This window comes from Patella vulgata, chromosome 5 (assembly GCF_932274485.2).
Source record: "Patella vulgata chromosome 5, xgPatVulg1.2, whole genome shotgun sequence".
Classification (NCBI taxonomy): domain Eukaryota; kingdom Metazoa; phylum Mollusca; class Gastropoda; family Patellidae; genus Patella; species Patella vulgata.
In genome coordinates this window covers 25,001,045-25,026,864 of record NC_065883.2, presented here as the reverse complement: position 1 = coordinate 25,026,864, position 25,820 = coordinate 25,001,045, and the positions used below count along the sequence as shown (strand labels likewise).

Here is a 25,820-nt window from a genome sequence, read left to right as displayed (position 1 = left end):
TATTCCTGTTGATCGTTAGGATTGTGAATGTTGAGGAAATGTGTCTTACATAAAAGATTTTTTTTCAAATTTCAACAAATTCAAAGGGGTCTTTTAACTACATGACTGCTACAGTTCAAACCTCAATCAAGACCAACACCTTGTGAAAATTATCCTTTTTTTTATTATCGATATATAAAATAATAAACTAACTGAACATTAAATTACATTATATCTATTTTACAAAAAAACATTTATATTAAGTAAGCAATTAATACAATTGTGTTTTAAAAATACATGACAGAAACAACACATGACATTTAATGGTAGTTTATATTTTCAAATAAACTTAGTCTATGTTGTTAAAACTAAAATTTATAATAATTTATGTACATTTATTAGGGGTATGCTGCTAACACTAACTTCCATGCTTATAAACAACAAAAACTACATGCTCTTAACAATCTTTATAATTATATACATGTATATAGAGAAATTAATCAGCACTATCATAGGGAAAGAAATAGACAGTTAACACCGCTTTGTAAATAAGGTGAGTAAATCTGGGAAGATTCAAATTCAACAGGCCTCACCCTTTCAATGAAATGAGCCTTCTAACATTTCAGCATGACCTTATGATCAGTGTGGCTTCCAGAGTGTTAACCAAGTGTGAGAGGACAAATGGGCACCAGCAGTTTACAACATTGTTAAAATATGCCCACACTATGAAATTTATTCACAAAATGTATTAAAATCTTAATAATAAAGATATAAAATTTGGAATAGATCACAATCCCATTTTATGGAAAATTGAAGCTATTCAAGTAGTATGCAAACAAACGTTATAATTGACTATATCCTACCACCACACTCTGTGGTATTTCAAGAGATAAATAAGAGATAATAGTTGAGGGGATGCATATAACAAATGCTTCAACTGTCCGATTCTCTTAATAAATATGAGAAGGACAGCTGTCTGTCTAGTCGCACGTAAAAGATCCCTTGGCAGTTGGAATTCGATATAAGAGTAGGCCGTAGCGCCGCTGCCCGGGCAAAATTTCCCTCATAGCACACTGTATGGTGTATGCCCGTCTTCATTAGCCCAGTTTCTTAATAAATATGTTTATTTAGTTCATTTAGAATTACTGAATGCTGATTAATGACAAAATATTATTGTCATAAAAGCATTGGCTTCTTTGTGAAATAATTATATAGAAATCTAATGGTGTAAATGGAGAGAGAGAGAAATGGGGTTTAACGTCCACTCGGGACAAACATATGGTTTAATTTTATTTCAATAGTTTGCTTACGCATAGGGGTCTTTAGCAGTGGGAGGAAACAATAGGAACCGGAGAAAACCCACGAGGTTGGATGGTGAAAATGGAGCTGATCATGTTGTTATAGCTAACTTTTTATGCAACTGACTTATTTATAGAAACGGGTAAACCATATACTACTGGTGCTGAACCGGTTAGATTTAACAGACGACAAGCTTCACGAGCTTTAGGTAAAACATCAGCTAAACTCGTCCCATTTTCTGATTCTAGCCATATATCTATTAAACTCTTAGAAAACCTGTCAATTTCTCTATCTGTAACATTCCATAAATTAGCCACAACACAGGGACTGAAAAACAAAAACAACCAAGATAATTTCAATATACATGTAACAAATTAGTGAAGTAGAGAGTAAAACATAAAATAGAAATTATAAGTCTGTGAAAGATATTCAGTATACCAGAGAACATGATCACCAGGAATTCTGACATTTGTTCAGTATAGAGAAGAGCGAGGAGGCAGCCAGAGAAAGCGAGAGAGAAAAAGAGAGAGAGAGAGGGTTTTGTGTCCACTTAACACAAACTAGGTCATTCGGGGTTAACATATGAACCTGATTCAACACGCACCTGTCAACCATTCAGCCATGCCAACCCCAAAGAGCGAGACAAGAGTAGTATGCCGATTGTTTACAAGGTTTCACTGATCGGAACAGCACTGAAGTTGTGATGGACAACAATGCGTTAACATTATCATCTGGACATATATGAAAGAGAAGTTGATTCTTAATTATAGGTCTCACTTTCCATCTTCATAGGCATAAAGTGTGTTTAGCTTGTCATCGTGGGTGGGGCAAGAATACTCAGAACAGAGTGATTGATATGATGCATAAAGTAGGGTATGCTTATTTTTCATTTAATATCAGAAAGGTTAATGAAACTCTCAACTTTTGTATTCTAATTACTTACCAACCAGCTAAGAAGTAATACATAACAGTACCAAATACATCTAAATATCCTTTAGATTTTAATAAACCACTACTACAACCCATTAATATAACCGCTGATCTACATCGTAGTTTCTGTAGTTCTTCACCAGACAAATATTTACCACCATCACCATGACCGCAATATCTACAAACAATCATATTTCAAGACAAATGAAATGAAATGGAATTTAGTGTCCTACTTTTCTGCCCCAACTGTGCTATTTCAAGTTGCAATGAGGGAAATTATGCCCAAACAGCAGGGCTATAGGCCATGGCCTGCTCTTATTTCAAATAGTAAGTATTCTTTTACTTGCACACCAACATGTACATGGGACCTTGGATTTTCGTCCCATCCAAACGACTGGACACTGTTCATGGCAATCCAAGATAGACCGGAATAATCTGGCTTAGAAACCATACAACTGGTTCATTATTCAGTACAATATGAAATGAAAGACATTTATTTTACTTTATAATGTCTGTCTAGTTAAATTTTGAAAAGCTTGATATTGTTCAGATATATATGATTGTAAAATTAATAAACTGAACTTACATAAAGAGATCATACTGAGTTAAAGCTTTAGAGAATTGATCAGCTGTAGGCCGTTCACCAACTATACCTTTCCAACCAGTTTTCCTAAAATAAAAATCACAAATATTTAAATGGTCGTTTTGATTTTTTTTAAGGAAGTTTTGACTAAATTTGGCTGTTTCGTCTACAATACATAACAAGCCACGACCAACTAAAGTTGCTTGATGGGCCTCTTTCGAAAGCTGACAGATTATTTACCAATAATATTTTGATTTTGCTTTTTTAATTAAATGTTAAATAATCAATTAGAAATGAAATGAAATGGGGTTTAACGTCCTACTGTTCGCAATTCGCATACACCATACAGTGTACTATGAGGGAAATTTTGCCTGCTCTTATACCAACTGTCAAGGGATCTTTTACTTTTTAGTCCCATTCAAATGACTATACATTGTCCCTTGCCAGGCCCTCGGTCCTGTACAACTGACAAGGAGGAAGCACGCAAGAAAACCTGATGAACTTTCTCGGCCAGCGCAAGAATCGAACACAGGACCTCCAGGTTAGCGAGGCAACATCTTACTCACTGAGCTAACGTGGCTCCCAAATAATCAATTAGAGTACAGATCCATTTCTGTACATGTTTTTAGCCCTGAATAGGTATTGTCAAATGATGATCAGTGGCTTTAAGCCACCTAGTTCTGTATGTAATGTAAATTAGAGCTGTAAAAAGAACAATTAATTGAAGGTTGTTAAGACTTAACAACCACTCCACACAAACTAGGTCATTTTAGACTAAAACATGGTAATTCTTTATTCAATTCAATTGATTGTGCGCAGGATCCTTAGACGAAAAGCCCCCAAACAATATTGGGCCACTGATTCTACTTTTCTGCTTTATACCACTTGCTTCACAACTCTCTCTATCCATCACCAAGAATACTTACTCTTTAAATGCTGTTTGAAAGAATTCTTGTGTTGAAGGTAAGTTGTTATCGGGATTAATGATATAATATGTATTATCTGGATTAACACCACAATTATATATATTACTGGTATCATTACGTAAAGATGTTAGTTGTGTAGATAAATAATATAATGATGGTATTCTAGTTACACAGTGGCTGCGTAATACTCCTATATTCTCCCATGGTAGATGTTGAATAACCTACAATAACAGAAATCATTGTTTATTAATCCATTTAGAACTTTGTCGTGTCTTGCCGTAACAAACTTTATAAATCAGAATATGAATGGAAAGACAACTCTAGTAGGGAGAGAGAGAGAAATGTGGTTTAAGTCCACTCGACACAAATTAGGTCATTACAGGACTAACATATGGTTCAATTTTATTTCAATAATTTAAACCTGAGGACCCAGAATAAAAACCCATGGAGTTGGACAGGCAACCGTATTACTTTTCATGTAGAAGCGGGGAATAGAAACCAGCCACTTGATTCAATGACAGACCTTATGATCTAAGTGTTAACCAAAAACCGTGCGTCTAATAGGACTCTTCATTATACTCTAGTTTAAAACAAATATTTCAAAAACTCAGACAGGTACCCCATTAAGGATACTAAATAAATGTGAACATAAATGGTTTGATAAATCTGTGATATGCGATTGAAATATTCTGAATTTACAATCCATAATCAGTGACATTTGAGTGATCAGAAGAAATTGTGGCTATATTAAATGGAGTCTACAAAAGTCAATATTTGCATAAAATTACAAAAACCTTTTAATTTGTATTCCCTGAACACCTGATATGAAAGGGCACACTATAAATATGCTGTAATGAAATGAAATGGGGTTTAACGTCCTACTGTTTTGCTCCGAACTGGGCTAATGAAGACGGGCATACGCCATACAGTGTGCTATGAGGGAAATTTTGCCCGGACAGCGGCACTACGGCCTACTCTTATATCAAATTCCAACTGTCAAGGGATCTTTTACGTACACGCCAATTTGTACACGGGACCTCGGTTTTTCGTCCCATCCGAACGACTAGACAGCTGTCCTTGTTAGCCCCTCCGTCCTGCATCACTGACAAGGGAGAACCACGCCGGAAAATCTGAGTGAACTTTCTCGGTCAATGCAGGGATCGAACACCCGACCTCCAGGCTAGCCAGCCAGCGCCTTACCCACTTAGCCACCGTGATCCCCCAAAATATGCTGTAATAATAATAATAATAATATAATACCATTTATAATGGGCAGATGTGTATTGTGTACAGTTATCTTTTAAATGTTACTGAAATCTTAAAACTATTTTATGCATAGACTGCATAATGTTACGAATTACATTTTTATAATCATATTATATTACAAAAAAAACCCACTAAAATAAAATGGATTTATGTTGTCTAATGTAGAGAGAAATGTAGGTAATATGGGAACAAACATATCAGACAATTTTATTTCTAATAATTTGTTTGAATGTTGAAGTCTTTAGCAGGGAAAGGAAACCGGATGATCCTGCGTATACTCACAACCTTGGGCAGATGACCACGCTTCTTGTTACTTGGCTGAATGACAAACATTATAGATCCCCCCTCCCCTACGTCTAATGTAAGTGTAACTTGACCTACTTTGTCGAGTATAAGTATAACTGGATATCTGTGTAAAGTGGTAAAAGAAAGTTTCTCTGAAGCAAGTTGAATTTTAGCACCAATGTTTTTTATAGCTGTTTTATCATCTGTGTTTAAGAGCCTGGATAACATTTCTAATATTTCCACACAAGACAGTCCCTCTGATATGGTAATTATTACCTGAAATGTAAAAAGTAAAAAAGATAGGTTGACAGTCAATGAAAAGTATTCCTAAAAGCAGCTGAATTGGTGGTTGGAACTTCATATAAAGGTTATACATGACTTTACATGTATGTGAAGTTGGACATTTTCAATTTTATTTTTTTTGCAATAGAATAGTTACAAGGCTTTGATGACAAAATGACTTTTAATTTCAATGGAGTTCTGGCATTTCAGAAAATGCATTTGATTGCATTGGCAGTTTAATATCCAACACTCTTAATTTTTTCTTTTATTGTAAAATTGTCTCTTCATGGGCCATATCTACGGGGTTTTTTTTCATTAATCCTAATTCGTCGTCACAATTCATGTTTTATTATATTAATGCAAGAATTATGGGATTTATTGCGTGAAGGGGCACAACTCTTACTTGACTTGCTCAAAGATACTGGATAATCAACCACATAAAGAAAACCTCATGGTTACGCATGGGCAATGGAACTTTTCGTCAAATATTGACAACGGTCCCAGACCCTCCGTCTGTCGAAGACTAGGAGGTTCTGGGTGACCGAGACTAAATACTGATAGGTTTTGTCAACAATATCAAACATTCCAGTAAGAAAATTGTTGTTCATGAAATGTAATTATAAATTAAACATACATTATGCAAGAGCTAAATCTGCCTATTGCAGGTTTTTCTTTGGGCCTGAAATGTTATCTAAATTATTAATTAGACATTAATTAATTTATCCTGACCATAAACAACTCTTGATGTCAACGTTAGCCAGCGATATTTATTGGATTAGGATCTGATTTGCTGCTCAACTTTCATTCATGATTAACATGAAATGGGTAATCGAGACTATGTTTTTCATCGTACCAGTTTTAGTAATGATGATCAAATCTAGGCCGAAAATTCAATTGGTAAACTCTCGTTTCAGCAAATTGCCTTTACATTATCTAGTTTTTAACTATTATAGTGTGAATTGCCAGCTCTTTATTTAATCTCCCATAATGTATCTTTAAGTGATATACCTTGATAATATCTTTATCTGAGTTAGAAAGATGATAACCATCTAAACTATCCATAGTCTCTCTACATAATTTATACACTTCATCATTATCTTTTATTTGTGCACGTAAAAGATTTCTCCACAAACCTAACCATTCTTTCTGCATATTATCTTGAAATTCCTGCACAAAAATTAAAAGATTAAAATAATACCAAATACTCAACTAGTATCACTGTAACCCAGGTATCGTTTAATCTTGTGTATCTAGCACTTATTTCTTTCACATTTATTTAATATCAAATCTTTGTTTATTTACAAGTATTTAATTTCCTGATCACTGTTCAAAAATTAATCATTATACATCATTAATCAATTGGGTTGTTTATTTTTTAACAATGATTGAGAAATTAAACACTTGTAAATTGGACACTCATTATCAAAATTGAATGGTCAGCTTTAAACTGGACACAAGTACAAATTAAACGATTTATGGTGATTTTAAACAGTTTTTACAGATTTTTAAACAAAGATTTGATATTAAACGAATGAGAAAGAAATTAGTGCTAGATACACAAGATTAAACGATACCTGGGTTACAGTGTATATTAACCAACAGTTACTGAAAATAGAAGACTAAATGATCTCAAAACTGACAACAGTTAAAAGAAACAACAAGCACTGGTTTATTATACACAATGATCTCATTGGTCCAATCATTTTGCAATATAGGACAAGGAACTGGTCATTAACCGCTACTCATCTTGTTGTTCTTGGGTGGGTGATACTCTTCGAAAAAAGCCTAAGTCTCCGCCAATTCATGTCGATTCGCATAAAATTTGGCATGCTTGTTCCTTGGACAATTGCACATTGACAGAAATGAAATGGGGTTTAATGTCCTACTGTTCTGCTCCGACCTGGGCTAATGAAGACGGGCATATGCCATACAGTGTGCTATGAGGGAAATTTTGCCCGGACAGCGGCACTACGGCCTACTCTTATATCGAATTCCAACTGTCAAGGGATCTTTTACGTACACGCCAATGTGTACACGGGACCTCGTTTTTTTCGTCCCATCTGAAAGACTAAACAGCTGTCCTTGTCAGACCCTCTGTCCTGCAGCACCGACAAGGGGGATCCACGCCGGAAAATCTGGATGAACTTTCTCGGCCAATGCAGGGATCAAACATCCGACCTCCGGGCTAGTGAGCCAGCGTCTTACCCACTTAGCAACGCTCTCCCCGCACATTGACAGACTTTGGTTTTTGCTATGATATCACAATGATGACTGTGATGATTCTTACTCAGTTATTGGTCCATATATGATGATTTTTAATAATCTCAGCTCCCTAGCACTTACCTCTAACCTTTCATCAATAAGTTTACGATTTTTCCAAAATTCATATTTATCCACAAGTTTCATACTCTCGGCACTGGCGTCCATAATACAGGCAAATTCATCTAATAGATTAATACCCTAAAACGAAATACAGATAAATTAAAACAAAGCTGGATAATATTGTCATCACTTTATATAACCCTGCTGAAATAATCATGAAAGCTGCGCATATTACACTAATTTCTTTTTTAAACCAACAGGAAATATTCTGGTAATGTGATGTCCTTCAATCAACCAGCAGAAGAATATAGAAGATATAATAATATGCATTTTAGCAACTTCAGTAATACCAAAGTTGGGCTAAAAAAAACACTCTTTGTTAGAGGTAGAACAAACTGGTTAAAGTGAGATCTGTTTTGATGAGGTCCATATTTAAGTCGATCATAAAAATAAAATAATTAGTACCTGTTTATTAATAAAAGCTGGGAGTTGAACTGTAATAGGTTTAACTTCTTTTGTAAATCTTGTTAATAACATTTGTGATGTTTTACCCATATTTTCTACTACAGACAACTGACATACCGTCCATTCTGAAATAAATAAAAAAACCCACAAATAACATCAAACATATTGTGATGAAAAAAAGTGAAATCCAGAGTGATAGAAATGGAGTTTAATGTCCACTCGACACACATTAGGTCATTCGGGACTAAACATATGGTTCAATTTTGTTTCAATAATTCGTTTACACGTAGGGTTCTTTAGCTGTGAGAGGAAACCGGAAACTAGGCAACCCTATTCCTTGTCACGTATGTGTGATCCGACCACACATAATGAAAGGGTTAAGAACTTGAATTAACAAAGTTACAAGACTGGCCATATCTTTGTAATTATTTGGACTGATATTCTGTTTAGATATCAAACCTTCACAACATTCTAGTTAACAAGGCATTAAAAATCACTCTGATGACAATTGGCAGCTTTAAAGAATATTGAGTTTCATATATGTTTATACCTGATGGTAGATTATTTAACATGGTAGTTATATCAACATTATCTTTATCAAATACTAGAGATTGACGGACATCATTATACATCTTTATATCCGTACCACCATCACTTGTTACTACAGTCTTCTCTTTCTTTAATTTCCTACAACAAATATAATCATGTTACAAATATTAAAACAAATATAATTATGTTACAAATATTATAACCTAATAGAAATTCTGTATAGAACATAGGGTGTATACAAAATTGATAGCTGAAAGTAATGCGATAAAAAACAAAATATTCTGTTTCTCAGATAATCCTGTGTCACTTCAAAAGGGCCACATGACATGTTTTTATTTCAAAAAGTAAAAGAAAGCTAAGTTGCCAGGCAACGAAACATACGCCCACAGCAGCTAAATCGTCCGAGCAGCCGCCAAGGGTTGTCACATATTTATTCTTTAATAGGTAATTTGGGGCATTTACAAGACAATTTCATACAGATCAGATTATAATTTTTGTCATTTGAGGGTTCACAAGGTTCTATAAACTGAAACAAGGGCCTTAACTCTGAAAGTAATTAACAGAAAATTTAGAAATTTGACAGGCTTTTTCATTTTACTAATTTAAATAATGTATATAAACTTCATACAGATCGGATGATAGTTTCTGTCATTTGAACATTCACAAGGTTCACAAAGTAAAACAAGGGGCATAATTCTAGAAATAATTGATGGATATTGCTGAAATTCAATAGACCTCTGTTTCACAAATTTAAATAACACATATAAATTTCATACATATTGGATGATAACTTTTATCAATCGAGCATTAACAAGGTTAAACAAAGTGAAATAAGGGCCTTAACTCTAGAAGTAATTATTGTGAATTGCTGAAATTCAATAGGCTTCGTGGCTTCACAAATCTAAATGATGCATATAAATTCATACAGATCAGCAAATAACTTTAGATGTTAGAGTGTTCACAAGAAGTAGTAAATGGAAATTGCTGAAATTCAATAGGATTCTTCTTTTTACTAATTTAAATGATGCATATAAATTTCATACAGATCGGCAGATAGCTTTAGACGTTAGAGTGTTCACAAGGTTCAATACAGTGAAACAAGGGCCATAACTCCAGATATAATTAACGGAAATTGCTGAAATTTAATAGGATTCTTCTTATTATTAATCTTAACGACACATATAAAATTCATACAGATCGGCAGATGATAGAGCGATCACAAGGTGTAACAAAGTGAAACAAGGGCCATAACTCTAGAAGTGGTACAAAACAGTTCAAAAAACATTTTTGAAATAAATATGTTTTTAAGTTAGTCTTAAAGCTCTGGATGGAAGAGGACTCTCGAAGAGTTTTTGGATGATCATTCCACATTTTAGCTGCTCGGAATAAGAAAGCATATTCACAGGAACTTTTATTATATTTATGAATCCTCAATATGCTACGATCACTTGAAGAACTAAGGTTGAATTGAATTTAAATAACTGGGTGCAGTGTCAGAATAAATTGATTTAAACACATTCACAAGAGCTTTAAATTGAACCCTTGCTCAAACTGGAAGCCAATGTAGCTTCTGTAAGGAGCAAAAGCACTAAATTGGGTTATCATACATTGTGATCATAGTTTTGTTTCGTGTTTGTTCTAAGTGGAGGTGGTTTGTGTCAAAATACAAAATAGATTATATCTCAGATGCCAAAATAAATAATGTAAATAAGTAAAATTTTCAACCTACAAAGAAAGTCATCACACAAAAAAATCAACACCTAAAATCAAATGAAATTTAAATTCTATCTTTAACCACAATTATAAGAAGTCTATTAAGCTTATTGCCAAAAAGATGGGAGCACATATTGTTTGCATGTATTAATGTTAATCAAAAATCCAAACTACCTAATACTCTAAGAAATAGACTATAGCTCTGGACAGCATTTATATTATCATCTGCAACATACCTGATTTTTCTACCCACATCTACTAATATTTGATGACGGAATGTTACAGCTGCCGATTCTGTGAGGTAAAAAGCTGTTTTATCGGGACTGGTATGTATATACTGTAACGCCAATAGTTTACAAATCATTGGATATGATGGGCTAGCAGGAAAATGTCGAACTTGTTCATAGGCCTTTAACAATGTTACAGTAAGATGAGAATGATCAACTGAAAAATTTTGAAGCATTTATAACGTCAAAGAACAGATAAGTTCCTGAAAGATCTCACAAAACTTTGGCCACCGGGTTTTATATATCAAGGGAATACCAATAATTGAAATTCGATATACTTCATTTCAAAGAGGGGAACTTCCAATTCCAATTCTTAAATGATTCAATAATGATTGCTGTGCATTAAGAAATGATTGTTTAGGGAGAGAATGTCCACTCGACACAAAATACATCATTTCAGGAATAACAATGAGGGTTCAATTTTATTTCAATAATTTGCTTGACCATAAGTGAGAAATCCAGATGACCCGGAGAAAACCCACGAGGTTGAATAGGCAACCCTAGTCCTGGTCACATACAAGATGGCAATCTTAATCTAAAGCGCACACATTCAACCATTTGGTCACCCAACCTCCCGAGGTTGAACAGGATACCCTAGTCCTTGTCACAATATACAAGTTGGGAACCTTAATCTAAAGCACAAACGTTCAATCATTTGGCCACCCAACCTCCTAATGGATAAAGTTAGAACAATATATTTATTATTATAATGCATATATATATATGCAAACATGTTAAATATTGTTTGAATTAAAAAAAAAAGGGGAAAATAAATCTCACCATTTGTTTTGGAGGAAATGTTTTGAGAAAAAGAAGTAACACTCTCTTTGTCGTTAACGTCATAGGTATTTTCATCTGATCTCAAAACTTCTACAGATTCCTTTACGACATTGACTTTTGATTTACAATTTTTTGTCTTTCCAGATTTAATATTCCTTCCTCTCAGGATTTCTATTTCTTCTTCAAATAATTCTGGCTCCACCACAGCAGACGACAAATGAAGAAAGTTATTCTGGTCAGACAGAGGGGGAGAAGTCATTACAATCCTAATATCAGTGACATGACTAAATGTTATCTCTGGAGTTTTCTCGGTGTGTCGTAACTTCTCGACTTTACACACTTCCACTTTCTTTTTTGTTGATCTCCCACTTTTTTTTCTAGATGCACATTTAGTTTTAACAGGAGAGCCAGCTTCATCGAATTCATAAATATCTTGCATGATTTCTAAATCTTCAGTTTCATTTTCAGAGTTTCTTAACTTTTCAACTTTACACACTTCCACTTTCTTTTTTGTTGATCTCCCACTTTTTTTTCTAGATGCACCTTTAGTTTTAATGGGAGAGCCAGCTTCATCGAATTCATAAATATCTTGCATGATTTCTAAATCTTCAGTTTGTTTTTTAGAAGATCTCTTAACACGAGATCGAGGTTCTGTTAATTTTGAGGTAGTGGCCTTGGATTTACGAATGCTTCGACTAGACTTTGTTTCAGGAATTTCATCTTCTGCTTCATCCTCTTCACTATCAATATTTAGCGTAGATTTTTTCATGCTTATGCCTTTGGTTTTCGGAGTAGCTTTTACATGGTTATCAACTGTTGTAGAAACTTTTTTTCTGGATCGTTTTTCTTTTTCTGGAGGTTGTTCGCCAGGAGAATATATTTTCAGTCTTGGTATTCTTGATTTTATTTCCAACTCTTCTTTCCCATTTGATTCTGTTTCAATATTGGAATCGTCTAATTCACAATAAGTTTTATCAACTCGACCTCTGGCTTGTCTTTTTGTTCTACCGTTTGTTCTTGTGACTGAAGATTCATCTTGAGCATGTAAATTGTTAACAGAAGTTTTCAAACTTCTGGATTTTATTTCAGAACAGGGTTTGTTCTTACGACTGGATTTTTTTGTCGTTGGTTCATTTTCTTTTTGGTCAATTGTTCTATTTATCTGTTCATCTTCCATGACAAAAACTTCGTCTGAAGAAGGACTTGATGAGGTTACATTCAAACTACAAGTATTTTTCCTTGATTTTTTACATGAGACAAGTGGAGTTTTGCTGAACAAAACGTGAGAGGTAGTTTCAGGACTGTTGGGTATGACTTCAAAGCTCACGTCAGCAACTTTTTCTGAATCTATTGTATCATCCATTGTTGGTAAATCAGGTGAGTCACTTGATTTGATTTGAAGATCTGGAGAATCAAATTTAATTTTTCTCATAGATTTCTTTTGTTTATGTTTATTGCTATCTTTGCTCTTTTGTTTAGATACTGCTTTGTCCGTGTGTTTATTTTCCTCTAAATGACACTTTTCAAATTGAACACAAAGATCTTGACTTGGGTCAACAGACTTTTTTTCGGTAATGCACAAATTTCCAAGATTTGAAGTTAAGTCATATGATAATGTACTTATGTGGCTAAGTTCCAGTTGAACTAGACACATATTGACTCTGGCACGCAACAAATTCTGTTCAGGATGTTCGAGGTTAAAAGACTCCAAAGTTTTCAGGGCTTCATTACACATGTTCTTAGATGCATCGTCTGAATACAAATGGATAGAACATTCGGCTAACAGGCAGTAACATTCACAAAGAATTAAACTAAAATCAGGCAGGGCTAGTTTATCATTCATTGTTACAGATGGTACCAAAGTCTGTTCGATCTGAATAAGTTTCTTTGAGAGTTTTGGCATGGATTGTTTGTGCCATTCAATAACTTTGTTTAGCAGACTCACTGCTTGTGAATAATATTGGTTATGGTAACAGACTTCTCCTAGGTGGAACCAGTATCTAGCATTAAAGTTTAAAAGTGATTCATCTTTACACACGACACACAAACAGTTGGAACTATGGTCTGGGATAAAAACTTTGGGCAAGTCCAATTCTACTGGCATTTCCGCAAGATCAAGATCAATATGGCTACCAGAAAAATGATGAACTCCTGCATCTCGTATACTCTCAAAACCAAAACAATCCTCAACAAGACTTCTTTTACGTTGAGAAATTTTTAGTTCACATGTCTTTACTTTATCATCATAAAACGGAAAAGTGACAGTTGGTTTCATAGAGTCATCAGGGTGAAGAATAGAGGCTATGTTCTTTAAAACTTCTTGAGAATCTTTTAAACAACAAGTAATACTATGGATTCGGGTCATTTCAAACATAAACAACAAATACCTGTAATAAAAATTCAATTACAAAAGATTATATATAGAAATAAACAGCCCTTAATACACCCACCACCAGCAACATCATCATCATCATCAGACAGAGAGAGAGAGAGAGAGAGAGAGAGAGAGAGAGCGAGAGTTTAATGTTTCATTTATAACCCAATAATTCGCTTGCACGTAAGGGTCTTGAGCAGTTTTATGTCCACTCGACACAAACAAATGGTTCAATTCTAATTCAATAATTCGCTTGCACATAAGGGTCTTTAGCAGTGGGAGGAAACCGGAGGACCCGGAGAAAACCCATGAGGTTGGACATGCAACCCTACTTCTTCACATACAACCAGGGAATCAAAACCATGCCAGTTGACTCAATGACAGACCTTATGATACAGCGCGCATATGCTAACCATTCGCCCCCCCCCCCCCCCCCCAGCAACATCATCAGTGCTAACCCTAAAATGAATGTCAACAGATATGTTGCTCTGAAATGAAAAATATGTCCACAGCATCTGAAGTCCACTCAGCGGTTCACAAAGGTTGTCAACAGGAGCTTGTCAGGCCTCCTAATAGTCCAAATATGACATGAACAATGTTTTTAAAATTTAAGCACATTGGATAACTTATGTCACTTTTGAATCAAGGGCTGTAATTCTAAAGATCAAGATATGCATCAATTAAATGCATGTAGAAATTAATGTGACCAGGTTTCTAAATAAAAGTTGTTGGCTTAGTGGCTCCTATTTCATTCAAATTGAGTTTTCCTCTATTTTTTTTAATCTTAAATCTGAACTTTTTACTTTAAAAGATTGTTATTATCTTTGTAAGTATCTATTTCTCAGACATGTGACTATTTTCCCCAATAATTACAACCATAGATTATGTAATATTGAATTGTCTATAAATGATGAAAGGCCAGTAGGTCCATTTAAAAAGAAATATCAACTTACCACCTTGGTAACAGTAAACCTTGAGCTACACGTATACCTTCACGAGTGTAACATCTAGCCAAGGAATCATCACCAATAAATCGGTACATCTGAGCTAAATTTAACAGTGATTCTAACAATTCATTTACTATTAACCATTTTTGTTGATAACTGCCACCTATAAAAAATATCCATTCAATGGAAATTATTGTGCAACTACTGTAATGAGCAAACATTCAAAGAATTAAATATCCGGTAAGTGGCAATTATCCATGGGGGCAATAATACAAAACCCGAGATTTTCATTTGTCAGTTAGACATACATTATGCAAGAGCTAAATCTGCCTATTGCAGGTCTTTCTTTGGGCCTGAAATGTTATCTTAATTAAACATTAATTAACTTATCCAGACCATAATCGACTCTCAATGTCATCACTAGCCTGCGATATTTCCTGGATTTGGATCGGATTTGCTGCTCAACTTCCATTCATGATTTAATCATGAAATGGATAATCGAGACTATGTTTTTTTTATCTTACCGACTTTAGTAATGATGATCGAGGCTAGGCCGAAAATTCAATTGCTAAATTCTCGGTTCAGATTGGATCAATTTGACTGTAATTTTCAACAAATTCCCTTTACATTATCTAGTTTCTAACTATTATAGTGAGAACTTCCAGCTCTTTACATAATCTCCCATAATGTATCTTTAAGTGCTAAAAATGGCAATCTAATTAGAATTTGATTATACCCTTCGTATTTTCTATCAAGAAATAATGAGTTAACGCTTGTATGAAATCTAATGTACAGTAAGTGACAGTTATCCATGGGGGTAATCCATTATCAGACATTTTCATTATGAAACAAAGTGCTAAAATTGACATTCTAATTAGAATTGTATACCTTTGTATTTTTTACCCAGAAAAAATTGAGTAACGCTTGTATGAAGTCTAACAGCATCATGTCCATGGTCTAATGCATAATGAATTGTATGGAAGTGATCTCCCTTCTGTAAGGAAGTTACCGTTGACAACAATCTGTTGATTATGCCTTTCAGTAAACATGTAGTTGTATCTGACTGCTGCCTCTGTGATAAATTATCGTCTAAATCTTGTAATAACTCCTCATTCTGTAACATACGAAATTAACTTGTAAGTTGGTAAGTAGCATTTTTTGTTTCATGTGAAAAGATGAAATGAAATGAAATGGGATTTAACGTCCTACTATTCTGCTTCGACTGGGCTAATGAAGACGGGCTTATGCCATACAGTATGCTATGAGGGAAATTTTGCCCGGACAGCAGCGCTATGGCCCATTATTATATAAATCGAATTCCAATTGCCAAGGGATCTTTTATGTGCACACCAATGTGTACACAGGACCTCGGTTTTCCGTCCCATCCAAATGTCTAGATAGCTGTCCTTGTCAGGTCCTCTATCCTGCACCACTGACATTGGAAAACGACGCCGAAAAATCATGATGAACTTTTTCGCCCAACACCGGGATCATACCCGCTACCTCCAGGCCAACGAGCCAGCGTCTTACACACTTAGCCACTGTGGCTCCTCATCTAAAAAGAGAAAACTTTAGACTAAATCAGGAGCTCTTCAAAATTTGATATCGAACATTGCATTAAATACTAGGGTGGTGTATCACGACTGCATTTACAATATGATATGCATTATTATTCAGATGCTCTGATAGGATTCAAATCAAGATTCAAAACCAGGTCTTGATGTTGACTGTTTCCTGGTATCTAGACGTATTTTGCTATTTAGAAATGCTTTTTTATTAACTACATCTTGTAAAACCTTTAAAAAAAGGCAATATTCCACCAAAAAGGTATAAAAATCTTATGAACAGATATGTCTGAAACCCACAGAAAGCGTAAGTGCTCACAGCTGGCCTATTTAAAATAGAATGTTGGTCTACGGAAAGACATCTACTGCATTTTTACAATGATTAAAACACAGATCATAATTCGTTTCGTTTTTTTATAGTTCAAAAATTTGTTTTTCTTGTCTTCACAAACACGTGAATCCGGAAGAGTTGTTATATAACAACAGGTGTTCTAGTTGATGTGAGGAATTAGCCAATGAAACAGTCTATTACAGCGAGTTCTTGGAGTTCCCTGCACAGAACTGTGGGTAAACTCCTAGAAATGTCAAAGTCTGACGCAACACCCCAGTACAACTGGTCAGATCTTCATGTAGTGTAAGCCATTGAAAGTTTTCGAAACGAAATATAGATCTGTATTTTAATCAGATTAGCATTGTTATAGTTTCAACTAAAGCGAGGATATGATCCAAAGGCTACATTTCTGAAAGACAGAACAATAAAAAAGTATCATGAGGTATTTATTCAGTATCTTGTGAGACCGTGAATTGAGATAGATTGATTAGGAGATAAAGACCGACTGTTTAGAATTTACAGGACTATTATTGTCCATTTGATACCACTTAAATCATTAGAGGCCGTGATGCCGTAGCGGTCGAGCGCCTCTAATGAAAAATTTAAGCAGTATCAAATGGACAATAACAGTCCGATAAATTCTAAACCGGAGGTGTTTATCGATATTGTAGCCCAAAATGTATAACATTTTTCTCGGAATTCCTTCTTTCGCGATAGTTGACGGTCGTTTTTTGGTTTTAATGACTTAAATACCAAGGCAAACAATTTTGACGTAATGAAAATATCCGTGACGTAATAAGATAAACACTCATTTCCATTCTATTTGGTTCACTAAGCGACTGGTTAATATTGTGTCTTTTTGGAAAGGGAGGTCACTCTGCGATAATTTTAAAGATCGAAACAGAAATCGTAAGTGTATTTTATGTACTTTTTAAATGATTTTGAACTCCAGCAGTGACTAGGTTCTAAATAAATTGCATATCATGTTTGATAAATGTACATACACTTGTGTGACCGTGTAGATATATGCTGTGTAGCGTACGCATGTAGTTGCTATACTTGTTTACGTTGTCATTTCAACGCTGTGAATGTGATTTTTTTTTCTTCGCTAAAAACCCTGGCCTGTGTATGAAAATTAGTCTCTGTCCTAGTCATATCAGTATCAGCCCGACTTGTATATTTTTAAAAATATATTACGGTCCATACAGAGTTCAATAAATTGTAGTATTTTTATTCACTTGTTGAAAATCTTCGATTTTGACCAGTCTGATTATGATAGAATGACCATAGCAACCATTACTGTCAGATCAGCCTTGAAATTAAATTTACTTATTATCTTTCAAATACACTCACTAACTTTGTTTTTTGTGTGTTTCAGGTGTGTGTTTCAATAAGCCAATGGTTGAATTTCCTTGTTGATGACATACCGGTACAAGAAGAAATTCATGAAGATTTCCTAGAATAAAGTTTTGAGGTGTAGAATTTTTGGCCACTGCAAACAGAGTCTAGCACCCAGAAAATATTCATTCGCAGTGAGTCGCCCAGGAAATTTAGAGGACTGTTATACTCATTCGATGCCACTTTTCGACCAATCAGAATCCAAGAAGTTTCCATTTTGGGCTACAATTAACTTTAATATCTTGCCAGCACTATTACATGCAACACACTGTTATAATATATGATATATTATCCAACATTTTTATAAACTATATTCCTCACCTTTCCTTTTACAACCAATGATAAAGTAGCTTGTATTTTACGGATATGGTATAATAGTTGATCATTAACTGGTAAAGTTGATGTATCTGTATAGCAATGTTGTATATTAGCTAACTGTTCTACAGCTGATTTACACAGTCCCAGTGATGTCAATAATCGTACCACATCCATATTAATTTTATGTTTCAAACTTTCATTCCCTTCCTCACATAACCTGTTTAACATTGCCAGAACTTGAGCTTCTTTCACAGGCTGAAAATTCAAATTCAGAAAAAGGGTTATACAATAGATGGGTTTGTCATTCAGCTTACAGTAGAAGAAGACACTGTAAAACAGGTATCATTTAATCTTGTGTATCTAGCACTAATTTCTTTCACATTCGTTGAATATCAAATCTTTGTTTAAAAATTCATAAAAATCGTTTAAAATCACCAAAAATCATCTAATTTGTACTTGTGTCCAGTTTAAAGCTGACTGATTAATTTTGATAATGAGTGTCCAATTTACAAGTATTTAATATCCTGACCATTGTTCAAAAATGAATCATTATACATCATTAATCAATTGGGTTGTTTATTTTTTTAACGGTGATTCAGAAATTAAACACTTGTAAATTGGACACTCATTATCAAAATTGAATGGTCAGCTTTAAACTTGACAGAAGTACAAATTAAACGATTTATGGTGATTTTGAACAGTTGTTACGAATTTTTAAACAAAGATTGGATATTAAACGAATGTGAAAAAAATTAGTGCTAGATAAACAAGATTAAATGATACCTGGGTTACAGTGACAGTAGTCATTTCTACTTGTCAGTGGTTCAGAATGCAGAGCCTGGTAAGAAACAGACTCTTTGTCATTCATGTGTAATTGTTGAAGTGCACATAAAAGAACCTTTGACATGAAGAGCAGGTGGAAAAACTGCTGTCCTGCCAAAAATTCTCTCCATCATAGCACACTACATGGTGTGTATGCTCGCTATTATTGGTGCACAAAAGCTAGATGTTAAACACAGTTTCATGTCTGTTGTAATTAACGTAAGACATTAAACCCCATATCATTTATTTAATCAGGCTTTTAACTGACTCTGTATACAATCGTTAACATGTCAATAATCTTGTTGTTTATTTATGATTATATTGTCACTTTGTAAAGTGCCCCTGAACATGTTATATGAAAGGGCACACTATAAATATGTTGCAGTAATAATAATAATAACAAAAGTATATCAAACATATAAATATATCTTTAAAATAAATATAATCCATTGATAAACATCATAAACAGAAATATGATTATCAGTCTTACCCTTTTAAGGGAATTATATATAGAGGAACAGAGTTGTAAGGACTCAATAAAATACTGTTTTTTCATTGGATCATCAAAACTAATAGTGTAACATTCCTGCCATAAGCTAACAGCTTTATCCAAAATGACTACCATGTCTTCTTCATCAGCTAATGTAAAAAGTTGTTTTGTTTCAATGGATGCCTCTTCATCTTCATTATTTTTTGATAATTTGTCACCTTTTTGTGTTTCTTCAACTGCTACCTGGAAAATTTAAATGAAATATTGATCAGAAGTCAATATTTAAATTTCGCTAACATCATTGTTGAAATTTAATGATTGGATACACAATATAAAACAGCAAAATGGATTACCTCAATAAGATTAGAGATCATCTTAATCAGTTGAACCCTTTATCTCTGAAATCCATGTCTAAACTACAGCTCTAATTATATTAATTAGCAGTGCATGTAGTGCTATGCAAAAGGCAGGGTATGTCCAGAAAGAATGATAGTGCTTCAAATTTATTTGGGGACTTCTCATAGGGGATACTCGATTGAACGTTCTGGAATTAAATTATCTCCATTCCGAAAATAGTGTCAATCGAGTGAAAAGGAGAATTTCGTGGAGTACAACGCATGTGCCGACTGCATAAAAAATATCTCAACCAATCATGGCAGCTGAAACATATTTGTTACTTAAAATATGTCACGATTCTACTCACACCACCTCAGCTGTCGGAACTGTGACAGGACTGAATTCTGTATGACTTGATTGCAATTCTGTCAATTCGGGACATTCCGGACTGACAATCGGGCACATCCATAAATAACAATTTTGTATTAAGAGGGGTAACTCTAATAACACATTTGGGTCTATTGTGGGTATTTTGATAGGTTGAACATCAATGACTTACACTTAAACATGAAGAAAATAATTACAGTTGGGATAAACTTTTAATGAACATATTGTGTTAAATGGTTATTGAAGCGGGAAATAATGAGGTGTTATTTCTTTTTATCATGTTGTAGTTTGATCTTAATGTATAATTTGTGTCTTGTCTAACAAATAAAATCTTGATCATAATGCTGGTTGCTATGGTATACAAATTATAAAGAGTTACCTTGTGGCTGGATTTCAAGGGTGCTCTGTAAATATATACAAATACATTATACTAATATCACATTACCTTAGAACAGGCTTCTTCATGTTTATGTATATACTGCCACAAATAGATCTGGCCAATTAGTATTTTTTCTAGTTTCGTAGCTTTCTTTTCTGTTGGCATTAAAGACAATGCAACATTTAGATAATCCTCAGTGGTACTGAAAAGAAATACAATTTTGTGGTTATTTTAACATACGTCAAATTTTATCAAAAACTGCAAAAATGGGGTTTAATGTCCTTTCAACACAAAATATGTCAGTTTGGAAGTACCATATTGTAAATTCTATAATTTACTTGTGCATAGGAGTCTTTAGAAGTGGAAGGAACAATTGACAGTAGCCTACTCTTCGACATGTACAAGCATGGGATCACACATGACCCTACTCTTTCTTATGTACAAGCCTGGGATCACATGTGACCCTACTCTTTCTTATGTACAAGCCTGGGATCACATGTGACCCTACTCTTTCTCATGTACAAGCATGGAATCACATGTGACCCTACTCCTTGTCATGTACAAGCATGACATCACACCATAAATACATGACTCAATGACAGACACACGTTAGATCACTACTCATGAAAAAAATCATAAAACTCGATAAATTGTCTTATTAGGGCTGTCCTATTCCTCAGTTGTACCTTTTTGATTATAAAGCAAACATTTGGCCCTGAAAAGAAAGTACAAGATCAAGGCTTTAGTTAAAACATATTCTTAGATTTCTTAGATTATCTTATTTAAGGATTCCTGCATGGCTTGAATTTTCTTTTTAATTCTAGCAGTAACCTCAGATTGACTGCTACATAATTATCTTTTTTTAACTGTAACAAGGATCTAGCTTTAAGATAAAATGATATGATCTTGATACCACTTTAAGCTACTTACGTTTCATCACTATCTATTTGATTATTACTGGCTAATAAAATACAATATGTTGTCTTCTCACATTTATCAGTTAAAACATCTACTAGTTGTTTTAATGTAGAATTAATACCAACTACACTTTTCTTCCTGAAATAAGTCAGCAGTTAATACAAATATAAATTATCTGACATTTCTTATTGCATTTCAGCTAATTTTACAAATCGAAATGCTATCTTTTCAATACTATTGTTGCATTCAAAGCTATCGTCGAAATTAAAGTAATATTTTATTTAAGCATGCATTATGCAAGAGGTAAATCTGCCTATTGCAGGTCTTTCTTTAGGCCTGAAATGTTATATAAACTATTGAAGATACATTATGGGAGATTTTTACAGAGAATTGGCCATTCTTGCTATAACAGTTCAAAAGTAGATGATGAAAGAAGAATATTTTGAAAATTTCAGTCAAATTACTTTATTCTGAACATAGTTATCATCGTTGTAATATTTAACTAGAAATGGTAGTGAAATGTGCCTTCACCGTGGCTGATCGTTTGATTGACAGGCGTTAACTCCACCTACATATCTCGATTATCAAGTAAAGTTTTCAATGGCATGCGGAAACGCTCTACAGCAGCCTCGCTAAGTACACGCTATCATTTAGCCTCGGTCTAACTGACGTATTCTCCTCAGGATGCGCCATATTTGAATTAATTGATAAGTGAAATCCTATTTAAATCCGAGCTGTAGAGGAGCCATTCGTGGGTCTACAGAGTTAATTTTGGGCTTGTTGTTTAAATAAAGATCTAATTTATAATTTCTATAACATCTGAAGCCTAAATTAAGACTTGCAATAATCAGATTTTGCTCTTGCATAATGTATGTTTAATTAGACATTTATTAACATGAAAAGACCATAATCAACTCTCAATGCCATCTTATGTGTCTGATTTTCAATGGATTTGAATCCGATCTGCTGTTCAACGCCCGTTGACGATTAAACACAAAAATGGATAATCGAGACTTTATTCATTATCCTGACAGTGGTAACAGTGACAATCGAGACTACAGTAATTTTTAAATAAGGTTTTCTCGGGTTAGAGAGAAGCAATTTGACTGAAATGTTCAGCATAATCCCTTTACATCATCTAGTTTTTAACTATCATAGTAAGAACTGCCAGCTCCTTATCTACTCTTCCGTAATGTATCTTTAGGCATAGGCCAAGTTTCACATAAGTAGCAGGCAAATGGGGAAAAGAGGTTGTTGCCTGTCCATAAAATATACAGTACATGCTATAAGTTATAAGTAATATCATTTGATATAGCTAAGTTTCTTTAATATCTGATCAAACTTTTGTTTCAAGTAATGTTTTTATATAAATCTGCGGAACAAATTATTAAGATTATACTACACTTTAATATAATTGTCATTCCTACACAACAGTTAATAAGAAATCACGACTGATAACCTACTTTTGAAAAACTTGTAACTCAGCTTTCAGGAAAGATATTAGTAACTCATCACTTATAAATTCACAACTTTCAGTAGTAGATCTTAAATTCCTGATTAAAGAAAAAAAAAAGAAAATATATATATATATATATATATTAATTTCAGATAAAAGAAGGGTTGTACCTTTTCAATGTTTTAAAATTGAATACAATTTAAATTATTAACAGAAATAATCCCTGTATTTCGGAATTCGGATACAATATAATTCTAGTACATTTTGTAAACATGTGCAATGTATAAAAAATCTGGGTCTGGTAATATTTTCCAATTAATAAGATATATTTACAGAAAAATTTGTGGGGGGTGTGTGTGTGTTAATAGCTAGAAATTTCCTTACAACTTTGAGGTAATTTCTTTCAGTCTCTATATAATACCAAAACTTACATATTAATATATTCATCCAATCCATCATCTAGAGCGGAGAGTTTGATCTGTACCCATCGTTTAGCAAAAGATGCTAAATGTCTAGAATCAATTAATACACCTTTAACAACTGTCTCCATCGCACATTTCCATTTCTTTGATCTTTTATAATATTCTACTAAATTATCATACACCACCCACAGATTGGTCTATAATAATAATAATATAAAATATAGCAACTTTTATAATGTTTATCTCAATTATCATACATCACCCGCAGATTGGTCTATAATATTAAATATAGCAATTTTTATAATGTTCTACTAAATTATCATACACCATCGACAGATTGGTCTATAGTCAAAAGCTCTTGTAAGCTCTTTATACATTTCTATTTCACAGCTTAATCTTCAACACAAGCACAGTGACAATGGCAGCAAAGTATCAAAAGATGGCTGTGGCAAAAAAGCTTTTGGAATCAGACTTTAATATATAGTATGAAATGGTGACAGTACCTCATCTATACGCGCTACTTGTAGAGTTGGACAAGCTGTACAATATCTGGTTAACTGTTGACAGCTTACTTGGGCAAAATAAATATTATAGTCCATTAAATCGAGATTATAACATAATAATCCCATCTTTCCTGTCAGACATCCTAAAATAATAACATTAAAATCTTATTCCAATCAATAGTAACTAACCAAAAATAAAAAAAACAATGTGTTAGTCTCAATTTTCTATCATTCTGTTATCTTGTAGTCAGAAAAGAAAAATAATAGTTTACTTCCTATGCTTAATTTGCACCAAAGCAAATTGCAAGCCCACTTTTATTTATATAGGTTATATTATAAAGAATCTATAATAGGGGTTACCATAAGAAATTTGGAAATCTTGTTTAGTTTTATCTGTTAATAAGACATCTACTGTTTTAATGTCTTCAGCACATATTTCTACAGCTTTTTTCATAAAATCTCTTCTTTCTTCATCTAAAGTAAATGATATTCTTATATAAATATATCTTGAGATACATCTGATGAAGCTTTCATATATGTACTTGTTAAGATTATACAGGTAACAGTTCTATTAGTTTTACAATAACAGTGTTTAAGTAACATACAAGCTTATTCAAATAATTCACACTTAGTTTATCTAAATGTAACTGGCTACATTGTTTATGTTCATTTGGCACAGTCAAACATAGATTTAGGGAGGAAAAAAAGTTGCGCGTTTTAGTACTTATAGCTAAGAGTTATATTTCCTTAAAGTGAGGGAGGTCACGGTCGCTAAGTGGGTAAGATGCTGGCTCGCTAGCCTGGAAGTCAGGTGTTCGATCCCTGCATTGGCCGAGATAGTTCATCCAGATTTTCCGTGCAGGACGGAGGGCCTGTTAAAGACAGATGTCTAGTCGTTCGGATGATATGAAAAAACGAAGTTCCGTGTACACATTGGCGTGCACGTAAAAGATCCCTTGACAGTTGGAATTCGATATAAGAGTAGGCTGTAGTGCTGCTGTCTGGGCAAAATTTCCCTCATAGCACACTGTACGGCATATGCCTGTCTTCATTAGCCCAGTTCGGAGCAGAACAGTAGGATGTTAAACCCTATTTCATTTCATTTCATTTCCTTTAAGTTATTCATCTAAGTAAATAAACTATTCTAAACACAAGTACAGACCATCTGGCATGCAGAATATGACAACACTGTATAGACAATCTACAGGTTAATTATGATATCTACTAACTTACCTTTTGTATTTGAGATCATAGTGTGCACTAATGACAACTTCAACTTCAACGTCTCCAACATAGTTTTCTCATAATGCGACAATTTTTGTACTTTGGAAGTGTCTGCATTTTTATCTTTTAATTGTTTTATATGAATGGCTAAAACTGTTGTCTGTTTTTCAAAGAAAGTCAATAAATTATAATGCAAGACCACAAATGAATTTGACTCTAAAATTTTAGAATTTTTAAAAGAGGCTAGTGTGAGACCAATAATAAAAACATCTGCTAAAAATTCT

General features: G+C 33.8%; 1 protein-coding gene across 1 annotated transcript; it reads right to left on the bottom strand.

Moving 5' to 3' along the window:
- Positions 1-203: 203 nt before the first annotated feature.
- LOC126821652 (uncharacterized) lies at positions 204-25,700 on the bottom strand. Its single transcript, XM_050550114.2, has 22 exons — positions 25,546-25,700; positions 24,673-24,786; positions 24,313-24,455; positions 23,819-24,006; positions 23,395-23,484; positions 21,944-22,069; positions 21,080-21,215; positions 19,912-20,154; positions 18,603-18,854; positions 15,876-16,101; positions 14,994-15,150; positions 11,667-14,053; positions 10,836-11,043; positions 8,888-9,024; positions 8,338-8,462; positions 7,894-8,010; positions 6,559-6,717; positions 5,365-5,544; positions 3,718-3,938; positions 2,795-2,878; positions 2,222-2,386; positions 204-1,605 (listed from the first exon to the last, which is right to left on the bottom strand). The coding sequence occupies exons 1-22, from the start codon at positions 25,604-25,606 to the stop codon at positions 1,392-1,394; spliced, it is 5,733 nt and encodes a 1,910-aa protein (XP_050406071.2). The 5' UTR covers positions 25,607-25,700; the 3' UTR covers positions 204-1,391.
- Between the last annotated feature and the right edge of the window lie 120 nt (positions 25,701-25,820).